This window comes from Centrocercus urophasianus, unplaced genomic scaffold, assembly GCF_019232065.1.
Source record: "Centrocercus urophasianus isolate 14NV4802_14NV808 unplaced genomic scaffold, USGS_Curo_1.0 seq_21, whole genome shotgun sequence".
In the NCBI taxonomy this organism is placed as follows: domain Eukaryota; kingdom Metazoa; phylum Chordata; class Aves; order Galliformes; family Phasianidae; genus Centrocercus; species Centrocercus urophasianus.
In genome coordinates this window covers 6,869,970-6,894,419 of record NW_024884767.1, presented here as the reverse complement: position 1 = coordinate 6,894,419, position 24,450 = coordinate 6,869,970, and the positions used below count along the sequence as shown (strand labels likewise).

The 24,450-nt window shown below is 37.8% G+C and overlaps 1 protein-coding gene across 9 annotated transcripts in view; it reads left to right on the top strand.

Moving 5' to 3' along the window:
• Positions 1–24,450, top strand: part of FAM172A (family with sequence similarity 172 member A) — a 254,889-nt gene that overhangs the window by 18,061 nt on the left and 212,378 nt on the right. For all 9 annotated transcript variants that reach the window (XM_042823124.1, XM_042823128.1, XM_042823129.1 and 6 more), the window contains 3 exons: positions 2,222–2,345; positions 7,512–7,613; positions 10,410–10,510. In XM_042823124.1, coding sequence (XP_042679058.1) covers positions 2,240–2,345; positions 7,512–7,613; positions 10,410–10,510 — 309 coding nt within the window. In that variant the 5' untranslated portion in view covers positions 2,222–2,239. The remainder of the gene's footprint in view (positions 1–2,221; positions 2,346–7,511; positions 7,614–10,409; positions 10,511–24,450) is intronic.

Genomic DNA, 24,450 nt, shown 5'->3' with positions numbered 1-24,450 from the left:
CCTCATTTTAATATCAAGTCCTCCCTCCAGTGGCTGCTGTAACAGTTTTTTTTTACTTTGACAAAAAGAACTAGAAATTCTATTCCAAAGTTAAATTGAGGTTTATTTATTTATAATTGGTGCTTCTAAATTTAATAGTGAGCCTGTAAGTTATCTGGTCTTTCCTTAGTGACCAGATCTCCATAGGTTAACAGGTATATATTGGAAGAACAAAAATGGCTGAAATTCTTTGTCACTGCACTGATTTTTCAGAGTAATTAGTGGGGATTATTTTATGAAGGTGAATCTGTGTGGATAAATTCTGTATTACTTAAGCTGGTGAATAACATGTTTTTAAACACTTGTTTGTGACTTGTGGCTGCGTTAACTGAACTATATTCAATTATGAATTTTCAGATGTCCTATAAGGAGGACTACTGAAGGATAACTTTCACCTGACTTATCAGAAATCAGTGTCACTGTCACTTTCTGGCAATTTCAGTAAATGTAATTGGAATGATTTCATTTGTTCTCTGATGTGATTAACTGGAATGTATATGTTTTTATGCTGCAAATATACAGACTGATGATGGGCAAGATATTCTATATGATCATCTTGTCAGTGAACTACTTGGAAGCATCTGAGAAACATAGTTCAAAAAATCCATGCATGCTAATCAATGTCGAGCCATTTTAATATTTATATTGAATATGTTATATGTCAGAAAATAGAAAAAAAAAAAAGCTGTGGCTTTCCTGTCCTTTTTATTCATTACTTGTGTTGTCACTGCTAGCATGATAAAGTGTTACCTACAAGATGGCCATTTTAACTTAATCGTGTAGAGTTGTACCATTTTATTTTATTGTTTTTAAAGTGCATAGTCGAAGTAGAAGTTTCCTTATAAGAGACTTGGACAGTGCATTCTCATTTCACAGCAGCTTTGTTGGAACCACCAAGCAAGGCATCAAAGTCTAACCTCGGCCAAACTTTTAGAATAGATTGTTAAACTGTCTTGAACAGCAACTTAAAAAAAAATCTCCTTAGTTAATAATTATCAGCTTCTTATGTTATTTTATTCCTTAATCTACAAGAAAATGTTTTGGGTAATATTTCTCTAATTTAATGTAATAACTTCTGTGAAGAAAAGACACTTTCATCCTCTGCTACTCTGTCCTTACCAAGTTTTTGTTGTTGTTGTTGTTTTCTTTTTGTTTTTCTCTGCTATTCTTACAATGAACTACTTAAAAAACGTTTTGGAATTCTTTATGGTTGCAACTCTCAGGGAGTCATTAGAACAGTGGTTAAATCGTATTGCTTTTTGTTTGAAAGTTGCAGGTTGCTGCAGGGATGCAGTTCATGCAGGTTCGCCCATGATGAAGTACAGATTGTGGAAAAGAGTTAAACAAATTGTTCAGGACTGACAGATGAAACAACTAAAAGGATGAAGGAAAAAAGAACTCAATGCATAGAAGTCTTTTTATTGAAAAGGGAGAAGCAATGGTTGTGATTTGGTAGTTTGCTCCCTTGGTGTCAGATTCAAGATGAAAGGGATTGCAGATTTGAATGTCTGGGTTGCCTTCTGTGCATTAGGAAAAAATTTAGACGCCCATTTTGTATGGATACTGACACCTAGTCTGTACCTGGACATTTACTGGATAAATTTCAGTGGAAATAATGGTTTTGAGCTATATACTCTTTATTATAATTTTAGTAAAAACTGAAAGCTGTAAAATACAGCACGAATAATTAAATCTAAGTAATTGAAGTAGAAAAATCTGCAGAGATTTTGGAAGTTCTGTTAATTATGTTTGGTTTTGTTTGTATTTTCTACTGTGGCCTTTCAAGTGTTGTGCTTCTCCAAAAAGCATTTACTGATCTTGTTTTAAATTTGCAGTAAATGATTGTTGAATAAATCAACGTCCCTTCAGTATTAGGGCGAAGTTGGTATTTATTCTTGTGAATTTGAATCTTTGACCCCATGTGATTGAGGAGTTTGTGTTACACTACATTGTGAAACTTCTAAATCTGCGATAGTGTGATGACACTCTACTTTGTCCAGTATACATTTTGAAGAAGAGGAAAAAGTCTATTTAAATTTTACTTCGTATGCTGGTTCTTATACTCAGGGAAGCTTTGTTTTTGAAACGAGTCCTGTTTTATGTGCAGTTCTGTTTATATATGTGTTAAGAAATAAGATCCCTTAAAGTCAAATTTGTTAATGTTTAACTTGTTGGTTTTCAGATTGTCATTTGAAGATAGATGCACTTATATTTTAGTATTTTAAATCTGCTGACAGCTTGGGTAATGATGGCTCAACTCCAGCAAGGAGTCCCTGATGAAAAAGAAAAGACTACTGCATTAAAGGGTATGAATACTTTTGCCTTCTTTTCACGTATACAGAATTTTCAGAAACAGTTATTAATATTAAGGAATGGAAAGTACTTTGATCTTGCTGTGGGTTAGAATCTCGGAATTGCAGTACTGGACGAGACGATTAGACTGTGTGTGTAACGTCCATTTTCAGTAGTTTTATAAGATGATTTAAAAATAATGGTCTGTGGTAAGCAGTAGCAGAGTAAGAAATCCATTAATTTTATAATTTTCATAATTATCCTTTGGTACTTTTGTGATCTTATTTTCTGGAAGGTATAATTTAATTTTTGTGCCACTTATGTTTTAGAATTAACTATCCGTATTACAGCTTTTAAAAATCCCTTTAACTGTGGTATGTTAGCAGGGAAACCATTTTCAGGACATTTATATCTGTACTGATTTTAAAGAATTTTCTTTGTATTTTATGTTCAGGAACAAAAATCACACAATCTAAGTGATTTATGTAGTAGATTTCATAAGAGGAAGAATAAATGCAATAGGTGACTTTTTAGAGAGTGGACTTGCACAGATATGTTATTAGAAATATGTCTTCTGTTATACAGTGATAGAAAATAGTGTTTCTTAATTTAGAATTGTGTATTTGAGAAAGGCTTGGTGACAACCTGTGTGTTACTTATTCAAATCTGTACTAATTTTGTTGAACGTATGCTCAGGAAATTTTACTTAATGTTTGGAAAAGTAAAACCTCAATTTTAAACTTGACATTAATTTGATTGTCTATTAAGGATTATTACACCAGAATCAGAGAGTCAGGGAATGGCTTAGATTGGAGGAGACGTTAAGGATAATCTAGTTCCAACTCCCTGCTGTGGGCAGGAGTGACAGCTGCTTTATCTGGCTGCCCAGGATCCCATCCAGCTAGGTGTGGAACATCTCCAAGGATGGGGCATCTACAGTTTCTCTGGGCAGCCAGTGCCACACCACCTTTTGAGTAAAAAAAATGCCTCCTAACATCTAACATAAATCCCATCTCTTTTAGTTTAAAGCTTTTCCCCTTAAGTGCCTTAAGAAATGACTAATAATTAGAAATTTAAACTTAGTGGGAGGTGTGATTTTCTTCATGTGACCTGGTGAACTCCTACTAAGCTGTAGAAAGAAGGACCCCTGAAAATCACTCAAATCTGAGCTCTGTTGAACCAGACTGTAATTGAATTTGAGAGTGAAAGAACTATTGATCAGATCTTGAAAGAATCTAAGAGTTTGCTAGCACACTTATAGCTAGTTGTGAGAGGAAAAATGACACAGGAAGGTGAGTGGTTCAGTGTTTGGACCACTGGCCAATTGAAGTCTTCCTGTGAGGCTCGGATTGTAGATGTAAATGAAGAGCTGCTTTAAATACTGAAGATACGCTTCATGTACGTCATTTACAAGGGCTGCTCTGAAAGTAATGCCTCCTAGTTTGTTATGTTGACCGTGATGTCAGAGGTGAATGTTGGTGGTATGATAGTAGTGATTGAACCTTCCTATTGATATTGCTTTACATGTTGTTGCCATGTGACAGATGGCAGCAGACGGGCAGTATAGTAAAATGGTGTCTGGCTTTGAAGGGCTTATGGAGCAAAGGAGTGTCACTGCATTGCTCCATGCTGAAAAAATGGCACTCACTGGCATTCATTAACATTTGCTGAATGCTGATGGAGTCCAGGTTGTGGATGTGAGCACAGTGAGGTGCTGGATTGTGTGTTTCAGCAGCAGAACAATGACAGGAAAGATGAGCAGTGTTTCTGTTGGCCACACACAACTGCCACACTGTGAAATGAAGCTTGATAGCTCATCTGCACAAGTCAGTGGACTATAAGCAAGGAACTTTGTACAGAGCTGAGTATTGGCTGCAGTTCATTGTAAACAATGGAATATTGCAAAGTTTGCACAATGTGCATCCTAAGAATGCTCACGCAAGAACAGAAAGGACAAAGTTTGTCAGTACCTATTGAACCCAGATCATAGGATCATAGAATGGCCTGGGTTGAAAAGGACCTCCAGAATCATCTAGTTTCAATCCCCCTGCTGCAGAGTGTCCAGCCACTAGACCAGTCTGATCAGAGCCATATCCAGCCTGGGGATGAAGGAATCCACATGAGACTGAAAGTGACAGGTTCCTGGAACACATCATTACCAGTGTCAAGATGCAATACTAAAATAAAGGCTTGAACTTCCAGAATCATACTGGAGAAGAAGACAACCGTTCTCTTCCAATATGACCATGTAAGGCCCTGTACCAGTTTGAAGACTGTAGAGCACATCATCAATTTTGGCTGGACTGACCCACCACACCTACTGTATAGGACAAATAGGCACCTTCTGACTTCCAACTGTTTGGGGCATTGAAAGATGGACTGCATGGGCAACATTTTCCTGTCAGTGATGCCATTGTATCATCTGTGAAACAGTGAGTCAACTTCACTGGAATAGATTTTTGAGTGGGGCTTGCAGGCTCTTGTCTATTACTGGCAAAAATGCATAGTTGCTGGTGATGACTATGTTGAAAAACATGCTTTGTAGCTGAGAATTTGGTCTTATCAAATAATGTTATTGTGCTCTTTGTATCTATTGTAGTGTCTATGGAAATAAATAGGAGGCATTACTTTTCAGAGCAACCTATAGTACACTGGTTTTGGTACTCAAGAGGTGAGTTCTTTACATATGGTAACTGACACTTTGTAAACATGTTTCCAATCAAGAAGACATGAAAATTCTGGTGCGTTTAAATTGTACAGGTGTGTCTGGAGTCTCTTCCCTAAGAACAGATAAAGTGCTACTGACTATTTTGGTTATCTTCACACTGTGAAAATACAGAGGAAGAAAGGGAGTGCTTTTTGTGCCCTGTAGCAAAAAAACAAAAAAACAAACAAAAAAAAAACAACTATTCGACTAAGTTACTGGTTTTTTTCTTCTTTATCATTTTGTTGTTTGGTTGAGAACCAGAGACTTGCTAAGAACTTTCAAAGGACAAGCCAGAAGAACAAGCTGAAGATTAATTATGTAAATGGAATGTCGAGGACTTCCTGTCCCATGTTAAATTTGATGAAACAGATTTGCTGAAAAAGTGAGCTGTGGTTTTTAAAAGCCGCATTTAGAAATCTCCTAGACAACCTCCAATTACTGTATAGCTATTTAGATACCACAGTGATGCTTAGGCACCACAATATGAGTTTGAGAGATTTTAGAGTTACAAGGATTCTCCAGCTTTACCCAGTGAAATAACTTAGGGAGGGCGGAGTTGGAAACAGTTGTATGGAGGCTGGAATGAATGTCAGATCAGCTGAAGACAGTTCCTGGGTTTGTTCACTTAGAATTCAGGACAGTTGAAGGCAGTTTTCATAGAATCATAGAATGGCTTGAGTTGAAAGGGACATTGAAGCCCCCCCAGTTCCAGCACCTGTGCCGTGGGCAGGGCTGCCCCCCAGCAGCTCAGCTGCCCAGGGCCCCATCCAACCTGGCCTTCAGTGCCTCCAGAGATGGGGCACCACAGCTTCTCTGGGCAGCTGTGCCAGAGCCTCACCACCTTCTGAGTGAAAATTCTTCTAATGTTTAATTTAAATCTCCCGACTTTCATTTTATAGCTATTCTTCCTTGTCCTGTCACAGTCAGATCTCACTAAAAGTTATTCCTCCTCCTGCTTATAAGCTCACCTTCAGTACTGAAGGCCACAGTGAGTTCTCCCTGGAGCTTTCTCCAGGCTGAACAAACCCAACTTCCTTAACCTATCATTATAGGAGAGGTGGTCCAGCCCTCTGATCATCCTTGTGGCCCTCCTTTGGACCCACTCTTAATACCTTTACATTATTCTTGTGCTAGAGGCCCTAGGCCTGGACTCAGTACTGCAGATAGAATCTCATAAGAGCAGAGCAGAGGGGGACACATCCCTTGCCCTGTGTGTCAATGCTAGGCTTAGATAATGGGGGTGACTTACAAGATCGTTACTGGCTGCAAGACTAATAAAAAAATAGTCATACAGAGCCTACTTAAATAATTATTTGGAGTTATTAAGAGATATAAGGGTGGTTAATGTCAAACAAAGCAAGTTTAAAGAAATGAGCCTTTCAAAACAGTTGTATTTTCTTTGAGATACGAATTTAGATGGTAAAGGTAATAAATAAATGTACTTAGAATTTTTAAGGCATTTCACTGATAATATTTGAAATTATATTCATAATAGTACAAAATCAGTGTAGCACGTCTGAACTGAATATTTACATGGTTTTCAAAATCATGTATGGAAAAGTAGGGAAATACTTTTCAGTGAAACCTTGCTCAATTATTTTGTGCTGATATTTTATTAATCATCGTATTTTAATGATCAGAAAGTATGTTAAAAGGATAATATTTGTGTACATGATGAGCAGTGAGGAGATGATAGTACACCACTATTTTTATGCATTCATATCTTAGAAGTAAGCAAAAGATGTTCCTGTATTCTTGCTGCTGGTTAATTCTAAATCCTTAAATATAGACTTGAAGTATGCAGGTTGGCTTTATTTTAGTGTTCTTTTATTAATGAATACAGGCTGTATCAGGATACATCATCTTAGAAAACAAGGAATCTGAAAGGAATGTACATATCATGGCTTGCTATTAAATTGATGATTATTTTCTTTGCCTTGGGAATTATTAAAGGATCGTGGTCAAGAGAAGGATTCAGACTGCACAGCCTGTTGGGGAATGAAAAGGAGGGGTAACAAGTGTTATAATTGCAGCTTGTAGATGGCTGTGAGACAGCGTGCATTTGATAATATGAGCTCTTCAAGCAGGGAATGTATCAATGTCATGATACTGAAACTGGATGAATTAATGGTAAAAATGTGATGCATACTAGAAACCAGAGACAGATTTCTAACATTAAGTGTAACAAATCATTGAAACAAATCGTTGTGTCTTTGATGGTGTCTGTTTCTGGACATTTTCTGCTCAACATTAGAGATAGACAGGTAAATAAATAAATAAATTTGCTGTAGAGGAGGCAGAGGTATTGAAGCTGGAGGAAAATTTCCAATAATTAAGTTATATGTTTACTATTGTGTAGGTTGTCCTTCTGTCTTTAAGAACTGGTAATCTTAATAAACTGATTTTTTCAGCGATTATAACTAAATAAAGAAGACATAGCATGTATAATGTAATTTTTGTTTTCCTTTTTTAGATTTATTGTCTAGAATAGACTTGGATGAACTGATGAAAAAAGATGAGCCACCACTTGAATTTCCTGATACTCTGGAAGGATTTGAGTACACTTTTAATGAAAGTAAGTCATATATGCTATCCTTAAAATTATGTTGAGAGGTTATCAGCAGTTTAATTATACATTATAAATCATTACTAGAACTCTACAGTTTTCTTTTAAGAGTAAAATTTTAAGCTGTAGGATAACAGCCTTGTAAATCTACCTAAGTAATATATATATTTTTTTATTTCATGAAACTACCATCAAATCTTTCAATTTCTACAATACTGTACAACACATATATTTATAGTGACTGGCAAATGAGCAGTGTGATAGGCTGGCTCTTCTGTAGGTTATATTTTTTAATAGATTATTACATTACAGATAATTTCTGTGACTGAAAGTCAGATTAGCTAGCTGAATGTATATGTTAAATGAGCAGTAATATTTATGATTTCCAGTGCATACATTTTAAAATCCAGCTGAGAGATAAGCCACTGAGCTAAAGTAATACCAGACTTCAGGAAGAGGGCTCTTTCAAGATTGTTTGAAACCTGTAGGACAAATGGGGACATTTACAATTCTACTTCTTTGCAGTGTCTGTTCTGTGAACAGAGGAACTTTAGTTTCTAAATCTGCCTGTCTTACATCTTCCACTTTTAAAGGAAGAAAGAGCTTTCCTTTAAATGATAGTCATTTATGCAACACTTAGCTTTTTAATACCCTGATGGCTTTCACAGGAAGGTACTTAGAGACTAAAAGTGTCATGAAAGTGATGCTCTGTCTTTGATGGGAGGGGTTCAGCTCTGTCACTTTTCAGCTCCTTATTTTTAGATCTGCACAGTGTCTACTGTCTTCCTTACTGACTTCAGAGTTAATGGTTCATATATGGTTGATAAAAAGAGCTGAAATTTGAATTTTGGTGAATGATGTTCTAAAATAATGTTACTGAATATTCCATCACTAACTTTACAGGATGAGTGATTTCCAGAGAATGTAGCAGACACTGTTATGTACACTGCTGGTCAGTATGGTGAAAAAGATCTCTCTTTTGCTTTTATACAAGTGATAAACATGTTTGGTCTTATACTTTTTAATTATAAACATGTTTTTTTTTTTTGTGATGGGAAAAATAGAGATGATGTTTATGAGATTGAGAGGATCTTGAGAGGACAAGAGTACCAGAAAGACAAATAAATAAATAAATAAATAGATATTCCAGCTTACTTATGGAGAGCACTATTTCATTTAGAATTGAACAGTATAATTGAAAAGTAACAAGCTGAAAATGAACAGCTGAGCGATGAGTCACAATGAAAATATAAAAATATTTTATATGTATATATAAAATGTAATATTTTATATAATATATAAAAATAAAAATATGAATACCCAAGACAGGGATGTGACATTGGGTAGAAATATTTCCTTGGAGACTAGTGCATGGAAAATGAACTGGAGATCAGGTAAGACAGATTTGAAAAAAATGCCAAATAAACAGACTTATAGGCAGAAATCTTAAGAGGTATTAGCCCTTAAATATATCATTTAAAACACCAGGAATCAACATTCAAAAGTTTTGAAAATGTATGAATTGATTTAGCAGTTTAAAAACATTTAGTTGTTAAATCTTATTTTCGTTGCGTAGACATTTCAGCTTTCTAGGATATACTTGCTTTTTTTTTAAAAAAAAAAAAAAAACATTTCTCTGATTCTCTGCAATTTTATGATGCTCTGAGATAACTTGAGGTTTTTTCTAATCAGCTGAAATACTGATTGTAAGATAACATTTCTGCAACTTGTTTCCTGATTGGCTGCCATTTTATTCCTGTTATTTCAACCCAGTCAAACTCTTTATTTGTGGTCAGATGTGCTACTGAATTTTTTCTATAAAGAAGGACAATTGCAGAAAGTTACACTGGAATGTACAATTTCGAAGTGGTTTTGCTGTGGTTGAGGATTCTGCTTTGTTCTAGTGTTATGATTTCAGTGTATTCTAACGAAGATTTCCTACTTGTTGATACTGTGTCAGGAATACAGATCCTTACCTTAAATGTGGACAAGGGTGGTTTTTTTTGTTTTTTGAGTTTTTTTCAGATTAACAGAAATGTTTTATGGCCACATACTTTAGCACAGGAAGTTCCACACCAGTATGCAAAGGAACTTCTTCGCAGTGAGGGTGATGGAGCACTGGAACAGGCTGCCCAGGGAGATTGTGGATTCTCTGTCTCTGGAGATACTGAAGATCCACCTGGGCACCTACTTGTGCAGCCTGCTGTAGGGGCTTGCTTTGCAGGGGGTTTGGTCCCCATGATCATTAGGGTCCCTTTAAACTCCGACAATGTTGTGGTTCAGTGATATGTTAATTTTGAAAATAAGTGTTCCTTTCCAGTCATTAGTCCAATTTGTTCTCACACTTCTTTCGAAAACATGGCTGGTTTTGAGGTAGGCAGTTTGTAGCTACAATTTAATCACCTAGCTGATGTAGCTGACCAGTATTTGATCTGTAAATGTTTATATTTCACTCCTCATCCATAGCAGCTTGAGTCTTAATATTTCTTACGAAACACTGTGACACTTGATACCTGCATGTAATTTCACTGTCATCACTTGTATTTAGCTAAATAAACAATACTATATACCTTTGGATTAGATTCTACAAATACATAGGCAGGAGGAGACTGGACAAGGAAGGTGTTCCCCCTCTGATGAAAGGTAATGGGGAGCTGGCTTCCTCAGACATACCAAAAAAAACCAGAAGGAATTCATAATATCCAGATTTTTAAATATGAGACTTCTGAAATTGTCAGCAGTGTAGTGTATTTTATTTTTAGTGAAGAAGTACTCTAAAATGTAGTGATATTGTTTCTTTTTCAGAAGGGCAGTTAAGACATGCAAAAACTGGGGAGCCATTTGTATTTAACTATCGTGAAGATTTGCATAGATGGAACCAGAAGCGCTATGAAGCTCTTGGAGAGGTATGTAAACTGCATATGTATGTAAAATGCAGTGTATCTGCATGTATGCATATAAGTATTAGTGTACTTTGTTTTTATTGTTTTTCTCTATAGAATGATGCTTTTAATTATAATATTTTAAGAAATATCTAGTGAGGATGCAGTCATTTAACAAAAGCTATTTCAGAATTAGTTGCCTGCTAATGCAACGGTAATATTCGCTTTTACTGTGTGGCTTAAGATGCAAGTTAGAGTACAATTTGACTTCAGTGTGTGTTCAATCTAGAACATCGGTGTGATTAAGCAAATCAGAAAATATTATGTTATGCTGTTATTTATCTTTCTTCTCCTTCAGGTGAACCAGTGGGTGCAAAACTGGTGCACTGTCATTTCTAGCTAAGGATGAATTGGTTGGTCTTCACTCATTTCTAGGAGATACTGAAAGCCTCTAGATGAAGTAGAGTGTTGAAGCTTGATTAATTAACAAAATATGTGGCTATTTACTAGATATTTTGATGCTACTAGTATTTCCTTGGGCTTTCTGTAGAGGTGGTGTGGGTGTACTAGATATAAAAACAACAGAGCATATACAGTTACTCTTCAGTGTGAAAATGACTCCTGTTTCTACCAATCCATTTGGTAATGTTTTAGGAGTTTTAATACCAGTTTGAGAAGAACAGATGAAATTGTCAGTTCTCAGACAGTGCAAAACAGTGTGTTGAACAGTCATAGCCTCTAAGCCCAATGGAAAGAACAGTTTCAGCTGTCCTCTAAAGCTAGCATTGCTACTTACATTGAAGCCTAAGGGAAGGGGGTGTGCAGTTTTGCACCCGAAACCACCAAAATTGAGTATTTTTCTAAGAAGGGCTGTGTAATGTTGCCATGGAAACATGGCATGTCATTCATAATCTTCCTGTGCCTTATGACTTATCTGCTTTCATTAGTGTAACAGTTTTAGTAAGGATTAAACTCATGTATTGCTGAATGTATTAGATTTTTTGTCTTCCACACTTCCTTAGTTACTGAAGAGTTAAGGTTTTGCTTGGCATGCATCTGAGCACCATACATCTGTTCGCTCGCTTTCCCTCCAAGTGGAATGATGGAGAGAAGTGGAAACAGTTAACAATTGTGGCCTTCCATGTGATGTTCTGTGGTATGGAATAACACCTTGCTTAATTCAGGCCACAGTGCCCAGTTTCATCTTCTCATGTAGGGCTCCATGCAGCAGCCTTCCAGCTCTGACACTTTCCTGCAATATGACAGGAACCTGAATTGAACAAGGCATGTTGCTTACCATTCTCTGGAAGTTCCTCTGTATCCCCAGTTCAAAAAACCGTAGGAGTCAACCTTGACTCTCTACTCCTGCTTTCTGTCGTAGGCGTCAACTGGGGCTATTCTTGCCAGATGTAAACAATGTTTTTTACATCTTGTCCTGCCCCGGCTGGCCCAAAACCTACTTCATGAACTATCTTTGAAAAGGCTGTGCTAGGACTTGCAAGGAAAAGAGGAAAGTATACAGGAAGTGGTAGCAGGGCTGTGTAGTCTGGGAGGAGTACAGGGCTGTTGTCTGTGTGTATAGAGATAGGATTAGGAAAGCCAAGGCACAGATGGAGCTGAACTTGGCGAGGGATGTGAGAGATAACACGAAGGGGTTCTACAGATATATAGGCAGGAGATTGGCCAAGGAGAATGTTCCCCCTCTGATGAAAGGTAATGGGGAGCTGGCTTCCTCAGATGTAGAAAAAGCTGAGGTACTCAGTGACTGCTTTATCTCAGTCTTCTTGGGTGGTCAGGCTTCCCATATCTGCCAGGACCCTGAGCCTCTAGGTCAGGGTGTGGGGAGTGGATTCTGTCCCACTGCAACAGTAGAACGTGTCCAAGACCTCCTCATGAAATTGAATGTATGTAAGTAAGTCCTAGAGTTCTGAGAGAGATGGCTGATGTCATTGCTCTCCATCATAATTGAAAAATCATGGCTGTCCCATAAAGTCCTGGATGACTGGAAGAAGGGAAACCATACTCCCATTTTTAAGAAAGGGAGAAAGGAAGACCTGGGGAACTACAGGCCGGTGAGCCTCACCTCAGTGCCTGGGAAGACTGTGGGGCATATCCTCCTAGAAGCTATATTAAGGCACATACAAGACAAAGAGATGATCTGAGATGGCCAGCACAGTTTCACCAAGGGCAGATCATGCCTGACCAGTCTGATGGCCTTCTATGATGGAGTGACAGCATCATGGATGGGGGAGGGGTAACAGATGTCATCTTCCAGGATTTCTGCAAGGCCTTTGACATGGTCCCTCACCACATCCTTCTCTGTAAATTGGAGAGGTGTGGATTTGAAGGATGACCTGTTCGGTGGATTAAGCACTGATTGGGTCGTCACAGCCAAAGGGTTGTGATTAATGGTTCCGTATCAGAGTGGAGGCCCTCAGAGCTCAGTCTTGGGACCAGTGCTCTTCAACATCATCAGTGACACAGACGATGTCATCAAGTGCACCCTCAGCAAGTTTGCAGATGCCACCAAGCTCAGTGGTGCAGTGGATAAGTGGAGAGAAGGGAAGCCATCCAGAGGGACAGAGAAGGCAGAGAAGGACTTGGAGGTCCTAGTAGACAAGAAGCTGAGCATGAGCCAGCAGTGTGCGCTTGCAGCCTGGAAAGCCAGCTGTGTTCTGGACTGTGTTAAAAGAGGAGTAGCCAGCAAGGAGAGGGAGGTGATTGTCCCCCTCTGCTCGGCTCTTGTGAGGCCCCATCTGCAGTACTGCAACCAGGCCTGCAGCCCCCAGTACGAGAAAGACATGGAGCTCTTAGAACAGGTCCAGAGGAGGGCCACTAAGGCGATCAGTGGGCTGGAGTGCCTTTTCTATGAAGAAGGGTTGAGGTTCCTCTGCTATGTTGCTCCACGGTATATTGATGTCATCAGCGTATTGATGACATTCAGCAGTATACTGTCTGAATCAGCCCACTGCAATTGGTGGGACTGTGTTTCCGTCCCTAAGATATTCAATTCCAGGTGTACTCAATAACCCTCCAAGAAAAAGCAAACTGTGGTCTGCACTGCCTGATACCATTTGTGAATTACAATTTGACTGTCTTTGACTCCAGTTTGTATCGAAGCTCTAGCATGTCTGGCACAGCAGCGCTCTGTAGTGGTGTGACTTCATTCAAGCCACAGTAGTACACTGTTATCCTCTGCTCTCCAGTGGTCTTTTGTGCTGGCTTAATGGGATTGTTAAAGGATAAATGAGTCTTGCCAATTAATCCTTGGCTTTCCAATTGATGAATCAGCTTGTGGAGGGGAATTAGATTGGTTGGTGTGATATTTCTGCCTGTGCACTACTGTGGTAGCAATGAGTATGCAGCACACCAGTGTCCACTAAAATCTCATACTCCTGTGGTTCTGATGTTCAAATCCACACTAAACCTGATAGTCCCTCTACCTGGCTGGAGGCAAGACCCCTCTAGTCCTGTTTATTTTATTCGTCACAAACTTGTCACAAATGCAAACTAAAAGGCTCACTTCCAACCTCAGATATAGGGTCAGACCATCTTCTCTGTCCTGGAGACTGCCCACTGAAAGTTGGAGCAGCCATTTCCCTGGAAAGAATCCCCTTTCTCAATTGTTCTTCCTTGCAAGTCTCATATCTGTGAGGTGATTTTTCCATCCCACTTTCTCAGACCTTCTCCATAGCCATGCAGGTAAACTGCAGGGTGCCTCGCAGCGTGTACCCAGTATGTCCCCTCCTTAGGGCAGAGGAGTACTTCCTTCTAGTAGTCGATACTGGGCTATAGCAGGTAGGGAGTAAGACGTATTGTCTTTGAATTGCTGGAACTTCCCAGTGTCTTCACAGCTGAGACACAGGTCCACAGGGAGAAAGAGAAATCTTTGTATTGATGAAGTAGGCTAGCTACTTCAATCACTGTTAGTTTTTCATTATCTTTTAAGTCCACTGCTGTGAGTGCTCTGGCATACAGTGATACTACATTTTATACAAATTTTTGCAATATAGATCATGGGCACCTGTTGTCATTTTGCAATAAATGATCTTCATCCACGTCAATGTTATACATCACCTCCAGCACAAGTAATCCCCTCAGGTACTGGATGTGTTTCTCTACGTGGTCTACTTGGGAAACGTACCAGATCTTCCTTGAAAGGATATCTTTCCTTCATGGCGGAAAACAGTAACTTTCATAGGATGAAGGCTTATGTCCCTTTTCCAACTGCTTTGCCAGTACCCTCTTCCCTAAAAGGGGATCCCAGCTGCCTGGATTCACTGCCCGCTAAGTGCAGGCTATTGGACTTGTTATCCCGGCATTGGAGCAACCAGTTGACAGTATGCTCATCTGGGTTATATCTGAAGAATTTTTGTGTATCTTGCGCTCACTGAGAGTTGGGGATCAGGTGTTTTTGAGTTCTGACTCCTCTTCCTCCTCCTCCCATCCTCGAGATGGCCCTGGTTCATCCTCATCATCTTCTATCCTAGTTCTAGCAGGAGTTTCTGACCTTACTAAGGAAGCTGACTTATACAGCTTTTGTGTGTGTGTGTGTGTGTGTGTGTGTGTGTGTGTATGACTGATACTGCCAAAGATTCTTTCTTTGATTGAATTGCAGGACCTGTTGCAGGTGTTGAAGCAACCACGGAGTCTTCTGCAGGAGTTAGTGTAACCATAAGGTCTGTTGTACTGTCATCAGATCCAAAGACCTCTTTCCCTTTAAGGTGCTTGATAGTGTAGAACAAGGCTTGGTAGGCATAACCCTCGTCCCAACATGCTGCAGTGATTTGTGCCTCTCTAGAATTGCCCTGGAGACAACGTACCTTTTCCAGATATTTCACTGGGTTTGAACAGTGTTTCTTTGTACAGGAAAAAGATAACCTCAGTCCAGACCCAAGAAAACGTAAACAGTTCAAAATAATCATATATAGTAAGTCGTGTGGCTCTATGAAGTGTTTTTGAAAGATCTCTCTTTGCTATTGCTGGATGCTTGTTCGTCATACAAGCCAGAAGTGCTCAAATGCTTCATCATCTGTTTTTTGGCACAATGAGCGTTTATATAGCTATCTAAGAATTCAGGGGATACTGACAGACAAAACCCATGGTTGGGCAGAAGTCTGTCATTGGTTTACATGCACAAAATCTTCTCTTATGCCATGGATTGGTGCGTCAGTTATGCAGATGTTGAATAGAACTGAAGTATATTACCCTATGATTCACCATTTTGTAGTCTAAGCAAGATATGTTCAGCAAGCTGTGGTGGCTTAAGAAGGAGCAGCTCATATTCTTCATAAGGTGGTGTAGTAAAATGTGACCTTAGGGCTTTCCTTTGAAACATCATCCATCCTCTGGCTTTAGGAATTCTCTCACATGTACTTGTGGCTGAATATTTATGTGGAAGAACATAAAAAGAGAAGAGAAAGTAGCTAGACTTCAGACAAAACATTCTGTGTATTCAATTCTTATATTTATTGAAAATAAATTATTTTTTAATGAATTGAATGTATACTTTATATTTGTTTTTCATATTATTCCTATTTTTATATAAACAATGTGGCTGTTGTTCCCACACTTAGGTTGCTCATTGTTTGCTGGCTTTCTCATTTTTAAGACTATTTACTTACTCTGCTCAAGGCTTTTTTTTTTTATTGTAGATATACAGTGTGGACTCCTTTTACTGCATATTACTCATTTAAAGAGTGGATATAGCCTCATGGCCTCGTGTTGCAGCATCATTCTCATTTTCTTGGAACATTAATAAATTTCCATTTGGTAATCCATGATTTTTTGCTGTTAAAATCATGAATACACTGCCTGTGATGTTCTGCCATTATTCTGGTTGTATGGAAATTGATTCTTCACAAATTAAAATGGTTCGTCAACATCTCCACTTCTTAGATCTCTTTATTCTTCATTCATTGATCTATTATTTCAGGCACACAATTTGTTCTGCAGCCTCTTGATATGTGCTTCTAAAAGAGAGTTTAGCGAGCTGTTCATAATTTTCTGATTCTGGTTCAGTCTTTGCTATTGCCGCATTGAATTTTGTGGAGAGGCCTCTTCATTCGCTTTTTAAAAATTAAAACGGCAACAGAAGTGCACAGAACGTTGTGCTGCAGCTGCTTCTAACTGCCGATTAATCCAAATGGCAAGTTTGAAGTAGGATTGAAAACAGTTTTGTGACAACAGTTTAATTGTTGCACACATACTGTTCCAGTTCAAGGTTGAGTTGTCAGGTTGTTTTTGTTTTGTTTTGCTTTTTTCAATTTGAGAAGGAGTTATTGATATTTGAATTCTGGATTATTATCTGAATTAGACTTGTGCAAGAAGACATACATTGTACATTGACCAGGTAATTGTATTCATTGTTCTGCACTTTTTATTAATAATATGGCTGCAAAAGTCACCAGCAGTCAGTTCCTGCTTGATCATGACATCAGAATTAGCTGAAATAATAAATACTACTAGAATTTATTGCTGGGATGTCACCTTCCATTTTGCCAGTCGCACAGATTATGTTGATAACAAGATTTCACTTGATAAAGATTAGGCGAATGTTCTCCTTCCACAATCATACAGATATCAGGTTATCCCTAGCATTAAGAGACAGTTCCTACTTATCACCCTGTGTAACTGTTAGGTCTAGCACTGGGTAATTATAGTTTGGTGGTTGCTTAAAGACTGTTTAACATTTGAGATATTTTTGTGAGTGTCATAACTAATGAAGAGATATTTGCTTGTACTTGCGGCTTATATGTCAAAGATTTTGATGTGGATGATATCATATCTCTGGATATGTGGATATCATATCTCTGCTGTGATGTTATTCAGGGACTATATGCAGTCTCTCATCATTGTTGTCTGTCTGACAGTATCTGTGTATAGCAGATGAATGTGTTCATTTTATTACCTTTACCACATCTTAGTACAAGAAAATACCTTATATTTATGTAAAGCTGATATAGAAAGCAAACAAATAGAACACCTAAGACAAAATTGCTTATGAATTTTGTGTATGATAAGCTACAGATAATTTTACATTTCTCAAGGAAACATCCCATCAAATAAGCTTTTTTAAAGTTTGTGCATAATGCTTGGTCCTGCTCATGATAAACTATGTTAATCATCAAGGTTAGTATTTGTGTGGGGGGAAAATAAGTATTTGGAATTATGACAATGATAATCCATAATTAAGATAGCTAAGAAGTGAAATGGGATTTTGTTTTATCCAGATCTCTGTTAAGTTAAAGAACAGCTTGGTCTCATCATAATTTAAAAAACAAGCTTTCACCTGCTGCTAATTTCCTCCTTGGTTGCAAAGAGCATTATTTGTTTGGATGAGTGAGAGAAAGAAGCTATTTACATAGCACAAATGAAAGCATAGCGTGGCAGAAGAGGACATGTACATTAATGAAGAAGGAAGCATTAAGTAGTCTGCATTTGAAAGGGTAGCTTCTTACATGAATAACCCAAAATCTGATGATAGGGTGCACGTGCACCTGATAGTACTTAAGGTCCAATCTTGCAGCCGAAGCTCATGTGAATAAACTCAATAGGTCTGTTCTTGTGAATAAGGGCTGCAGGATCAAGTTCCAAATGAAATTTGCAGATGATTAGTAGAAATCCTTACATCTAGTTTCAGTTTATTTCCAATGAGAGTTTAGCACTAAACATTCTAGATTTTATCTGACTAGTGAAACTTTAGTATATTAAATCCTGCACATCGTGGCTTCAGCAAAATTATGTTTGCTGCTTTAACTTACTATTGCATAATTACTATTAGTTTAGTCAGTGGTAGGAGAAATTTGTCTTACTGAGCAGTAAAATAAACTGATGGTGTTGTCATACCTAAGCTCGTTCAGGTACACTTGCTTTCATGGAGTTCTTGCTTGAATAGAGCTTTTCAAGAGGTTATCTTTGAAGAAATTACTTGCCAAATACTTAACAGGTGTCTGTTGAGCATGTATGAACTGAATTTTGTCGATGTGTTGTCTTAACAATCAAGTAAGGGTGGATTTTCATTGGGTTAGGAGAAATCCTCACTGAGACCCTACTATAAACTCTTCCTAACTTTAAATTGTTTTTCAAAAGCAGGCTAAAAACATCAAATTGGAATAAAGTATTTTCCCTTTCTTTATTTATGATAATGGTAAAATCATTTTTGGTGGTCCTTTGGAAACAGTTTGTTAGTGCAGCTTGTTTGCACAGGACATCCAGTCCTGTCTATGAGTGAATATTGCAGGAGGTCTTCAGCAAAATTTTTGGTAGAATACATGTCACAAAAATATTGGCAGTTGCACAATTTGGGCAAAAACACCTGAACAAAAGAGATTGGGCAAAGTCATTGAAGTGATTTATAGTGGGATCTCATTTCTTGCTAGGCACAATAGAGTCTACGTAGAGTGGACACTTCTTGAATGGACCAAGTGGAAGAGGAGCTTAAATGACATCTTTCATGTTTTGGACATCAAGGTCAACTATAAATTTATTTATTTAGGAATTCATGTCTTACTGGTTTCAGTTTTTTCACTGCTAATTTGGTAACTTTAAATTTGTGACAGCTAGGTGTGAAACAGAAATATGACTCAGAAGAATACACAGAACTGAATAACATTAAAAAACAGCTAAGACACAGTATTGAGCTCTTCTCTAACAGTGGTTCCTGAGCTTTAAGCGCTTGTACTTCAAAGGTATTTAGTCTTCTTCACTAATTTTCAAATCAGTACTTTTCATAACAGGAAGAAAGTGCAAATATGGACAAGAACAATAACAAATAAAAAAATCTAAATGTCGTATATATGTGGCCCTTATAAATCCAGAAAGATTACAGCTTTTAACATCTGCTTATCTTCAGCATTGCTTTTTGGTAAGTGAAATAGATGGACAGACACTTCAATAAGGACTGAAGATGGCTTGATGATACCTAAGAAAATTTAAATATGAATCTTTGAATCTTCATTGCGTGCAGTATATTCATTTGCATATGCTAAATCTGCTTTCAATATCTGCTGTTTGTGAAGACTTCTTACTGGAATCATTATGTCAGATGTGCTTCAGTGAACTCTTCTACTTTGTAGGCAGCAATTGGCGGCAGTAGGTTGGTTCATCACAGTAACATGACAGTACTCGAAAGGTTCAGAGATAGTTTCATAATTATTGTTAGTGTGCTTCTTGAAAGAAATGATGAGCATCTCGTAAACCCAGATGGGAATTTGTTACATTGTTGATAAATGTGTTGATAAATGTGTTTTACATTTTTAAATTGATAAACAGTGAAAAGCAGAAAAGATACAATAAGGCAGATGGTTGTTTATAAAGCACTTGCAACTTGCTGCAATTCGAAGAATGGTACTAATTGTTAAAAAGAAGACAAAAATTGGAGTAGGGGGAGTGTTTCAATGAGTTAATCATGAGCTTTTTAAAAATAAAACCTTCAGCAGCTTTAGTTCAATTAGAACCATTCTTGCTATCCTGGGCTTCTATGCAAAAGTTCAGACTCTCAGTTCATCGTAAACTTTTTTTACCAGCCATTTTTGAGTAGCTGAAATTGAAAAATACAAGAAGTCTACCTTCTGTCTAGATGCATCCGTTCTATTTCTAGTTTTCTTGTAAGGAGGAAAATAATTAGGGCAAAACAAAATTGAGTTGTAGTTCTGATTAATAATTTCTGCTTCAAAACAAGTGAACTCCATGCAGAGAGTTTGAAGCAAGGAAGCTGTGTTCGATATAGTTATCTCAATTTTTGTTAAAGGAGTGATGAAAAAAATGTTTCTTGGCACTTAAGAGACTGGAAAAAAATACATTGATGTAGTCCTTAGGCAGAATGTAGATCAGTATACTTGCAAAAATCATTTGTTTCATCTTTGTTTTTATGCATGTTAAGTTTGTTTCTGCCTGTAATATTGAAAATTTCTGAAGTATTTTTATACTCTTTAACCAGTACTTTTTTGAAATATGTAGATTTCAACATTCATCAAATATCTTTTAAAATGTGAAGATCACTCCAGAAGTAATAACTCCTATTTATTTCTATGGAAAATGTAACAGATACAAAGAGCACAATAACACTGTTCGATAGAGGAAATTCTCAGTTACAAAATTCTGTTTTTCATAACTGTCACCACCATTAGTGGTTATTCGTTTTCACCAGCGACGATCAAGACTTGCATGCTGTGCCCATAGCAGTCCGCACTGATGGAAATGATCTGTTATTGCCACTGCTGAGACACGTCACCCACCACCTCCTTGTGCTCACATGCACTGTTTGGTCTCCATCAGTGACCAAGCTTTGATGAATGCCAATGAGTACCATTTTTTCAGCAAGGAGGAATTCAGTGAGATACTGACACTCACGTCTGGCATCATGGGCCAACATAATGAAATAGAAGGCTTTACTTTTGGAGCAGCTCCTATTTGTTTACTAATTAAAGAACTCTAAAATGGTTTGTTTTCTTTCATAAGATTTTCATCTTCTCCAAGATAAAGAATTTAACACTTTCTGTGTCTTCAACACCAGACCTTTCAGTTTTCCAGGAATGTTTAGATAATGTCTATTTAACAGAATAGTGGTATTTTTTTATAAAGCTGTCTCAGCTGTGTCAGCGCTTAATAGGAATAATTTGAAAGGATAAAAGTTCAATTATAAAGCAATAGAGCGTTGCTTTTCTGTACATGCAAACAACCAAGAATTGCTTTAAGATGCTCCAGCTGCTCAATTCATTAACTTAGTCACAACCAAACTTTGATATCTATTATCTTATGTTGATCTCTGCAGCAGAAATGCCCAGTTTGGGTGTCTGTCCAGGTTTCGGCTGGGACAGGATTTTGTGTTTGTTTTTTTTTTTTCCTTTTCCCTTCATAGTATTTAGCATGATGCTTTGTCTTGACTTGGGGTGAAAAACAGAGTTATATCACAGCAATGTTCTACTTGGAGCTGGGAGAGGATGCAACCAGGGCAGCTTTAGGCAGATTGCCTAAAGGGATATTCCATAACACATGACATCATGTGAAAAAATGCAGAGAGGGGACTGGAGGCTGCCAGGGACTAGCTGGGCATCAACTAGCAAGTGAGCAATGGCTTTGTGCATCACCTGTTTTATAAATTATCATTGCTATTATTCTCCTCTTCCTCTTCTGTCAGAGTAAATAGTTTTTATCTCAACCCACAAGTTCCACTTTTATTTTTTTTTACCTTCCTCCATTCCTCTTGGAGGGAAGAGTGAGCAAACAACCTTGTGATTCTGAGATGCTTCCAGCTTAGACCACAGTGTCTTAAGCACTTACATGCAGTTAAGGCTATTGGGGAAGATGAGTTCAGTAAATCAGTTACTTAGGATTTTGAGATATTTTTCACCATTATTTTTCATAATTTATTCCAGAATTGCTATACACAGGACTGTGAAAGTCTCATATTCATCCACAAAATTGACACATACTGTCAATTTCTGCCTGCCTTCAGGGGTTCCAGATTTGCCTCCTGAGCTTTTTCGGGGGTATCAACTTCTAAGCCTTTCAAGTACATCCATCAGCTTGTTCAGTTTGTCAGTTAAAAAGGCCAGTGTGTGGTTTACCAGTTTTTTGAGGTTCCTTATGTTTCTGTTGCGAGTGTAATCATTATAGAATTATGGAATCATAGAATGGCCTGGGTTGTAAACAGCCAGAATGATCGTCTTAGTTTCAGTCCCCCTGCTTGAATGCCTCTAGGGCTGGGGCATCCACAACCTCCTTGGGCAACCTATTCCAGTGCATCACCACCCTCTGTGTGAAAAACTTCCTCCTGATATCTAACCTAAACCTTCCCTGTCTCAGTTTAAAACCATTCGCCCTTGTCCTATCAGTTGTCCTATTACTATCTACCCTTATAAAGCTGTTCCCCCCTCCTATTTATGTGCTCCCTTCAAGTACTGGAAGGCCGCAGTGAGGTCTCCCCACAACCTTTTCTTCTCCAAGTTACGCAAGCCCAGTTCCCTCAACCTTTCCCCATAGCAGAGGTGCTCCAGCCCTCTGATCATCTTAGTGGCCCTCCTCAGGACCCGCTCCAAGAGCTCCGCATCCTTCCTGTACTGGGGGCTCCAGGCCTGGATGCAGTGCTGCAGATGGGGCCTCACAAGAGCTGAGTAGAGGGGGAAAATCACTTCCCTCTCCCTGCTGCAGCCCAGAACACAGTTGGCCTTCTCAGATATGTGATAAATTAATTCAAATAAATGAGAGGGGTTTTGTTCATTCTTTTTTTTTTTTTTTTTTTTTTGGATTTTACTATGGCAGAAATGTCCTGTGCTTCCATATCTTAATTTGATGTTTCCATTGTATGCTCAATAATCAGGAGAACTGCTGTGGCCTGCTGGAGTAGCAGTTCAGTTCTGTGTTGAAGAAGACGTGACAGGAGAAAGAGATCTGTTGCCGAATTTGGACAGAAATTGATTTTTAGTACTTCTTTTTAGAAGCCTTTGTTCCTTGCATCTTTTCTGTGCTTTTGGGTTGGGTGATATCCCAAGTACATTGTTGGTAATAGGATATGAAACATCTCGGAGTAGGAAAGCAAAGACTTTATCTCTTTTCATTGATATGATTGTGGAGAGTTGCTTGTGCTTTTCCTTCTTTCCAACAGTGTAAATTATGTAGATATTAAGTAACTTTATACTCTTTCACTGTAGATATGACATCCTGTAAGAGGGGATGGAAAAATTATGTTTAAAAAAGCAAACTTAAGGCAAAGAATAATAGTTTATACCTTAGAGTGGTTAAAATTCTGAAATAAATTTTTGTACATTGTAGGTTCAGGAATACAGCATTTATCCCCAATTTCAGTATAGATATCTCTATTCTAAATGATTTTGGACTTTGCAGATAAAACTCTAAGGATGCATAACCACCCCAGTCATGATACTTGTGATGTTTTTCACTGACAAGTCTAAATAAATGTATGAAATACATTTGAAATAAATTTTTAAGGTGTATGACCTGGACTTGTTACATATGACTTATTTTCCTGCATTAGACATCTGCTTTCATCAAGTGCTCGTAAAAATTTGCTGCTGAAGTATGGGGAAAATACTAAATGCAATGAAAGAAGGCTGTTCTTTGTAAACTGCAGTTCTAGATAAGACACCATTTTAAATATTTTGTGTACCTTTGATTCTATCAAGTTAGAAAAATATGTTTTAAAAAAATTAAATGACGGAGGTTAAATGTTATATTTTCATATAATATAGGTACAGTAGGCATAGGAGAGGATTTTAAACAAAAGTAGGCTGTGCAGCTGATCCCAACCCTCTGACCTCTTCAGTCAGCCAGTTCTCAGTTCACCTCGCTTTCCACTCATCTATCCCACACTTCCTAAGCTTACCTGCAAGGGTGTGATGGTACTATAATCTTGTGTTTATAGTATCTTTTGCCTTACTAGGTTACGTGAGGATATTGTCAAATACATTAGAAAGCAGAAATCACTTGGTTGCAGCACTAAATAACCTATTGTTAATTTTTTTTACATATAAATAGCCTGTAGCCCCAGAGATAATAGGGGCAACGTGAACAGAAATTAGGTAAATGATAAGGTGAGTACAAGAAAGAAGTGAATGTTGACATGTATTTTTAATACCTTTCTCATGAACAGTTTTTGAGCAGGCCATACGCAGCAACAGAATGGGTTATAACTTACAGTTAATTATTGGGTTCTATCTTAATGTAATTTGATATCCCACATTCATGAACTCATGCATTCTTTGTACTTTGCTGTAACTCATAATCTTAGAAATACTGTGTTGTCACAATAAGGCATATCACCCAACACCACAAATAGGAGGAGAAGCTACAATATTCATTTCCTGTCAGCTCAGCCAACAACAGTATTTGGCTAACTATCAAAAGGAGCAGCAGCAATTATTTCCAGTATCACTGGAAGCATTTTGCTGTTAAAAAAAATAATAAATTTTAAAAAACAAAGCTTCTATTTCCTTAACCCAAGA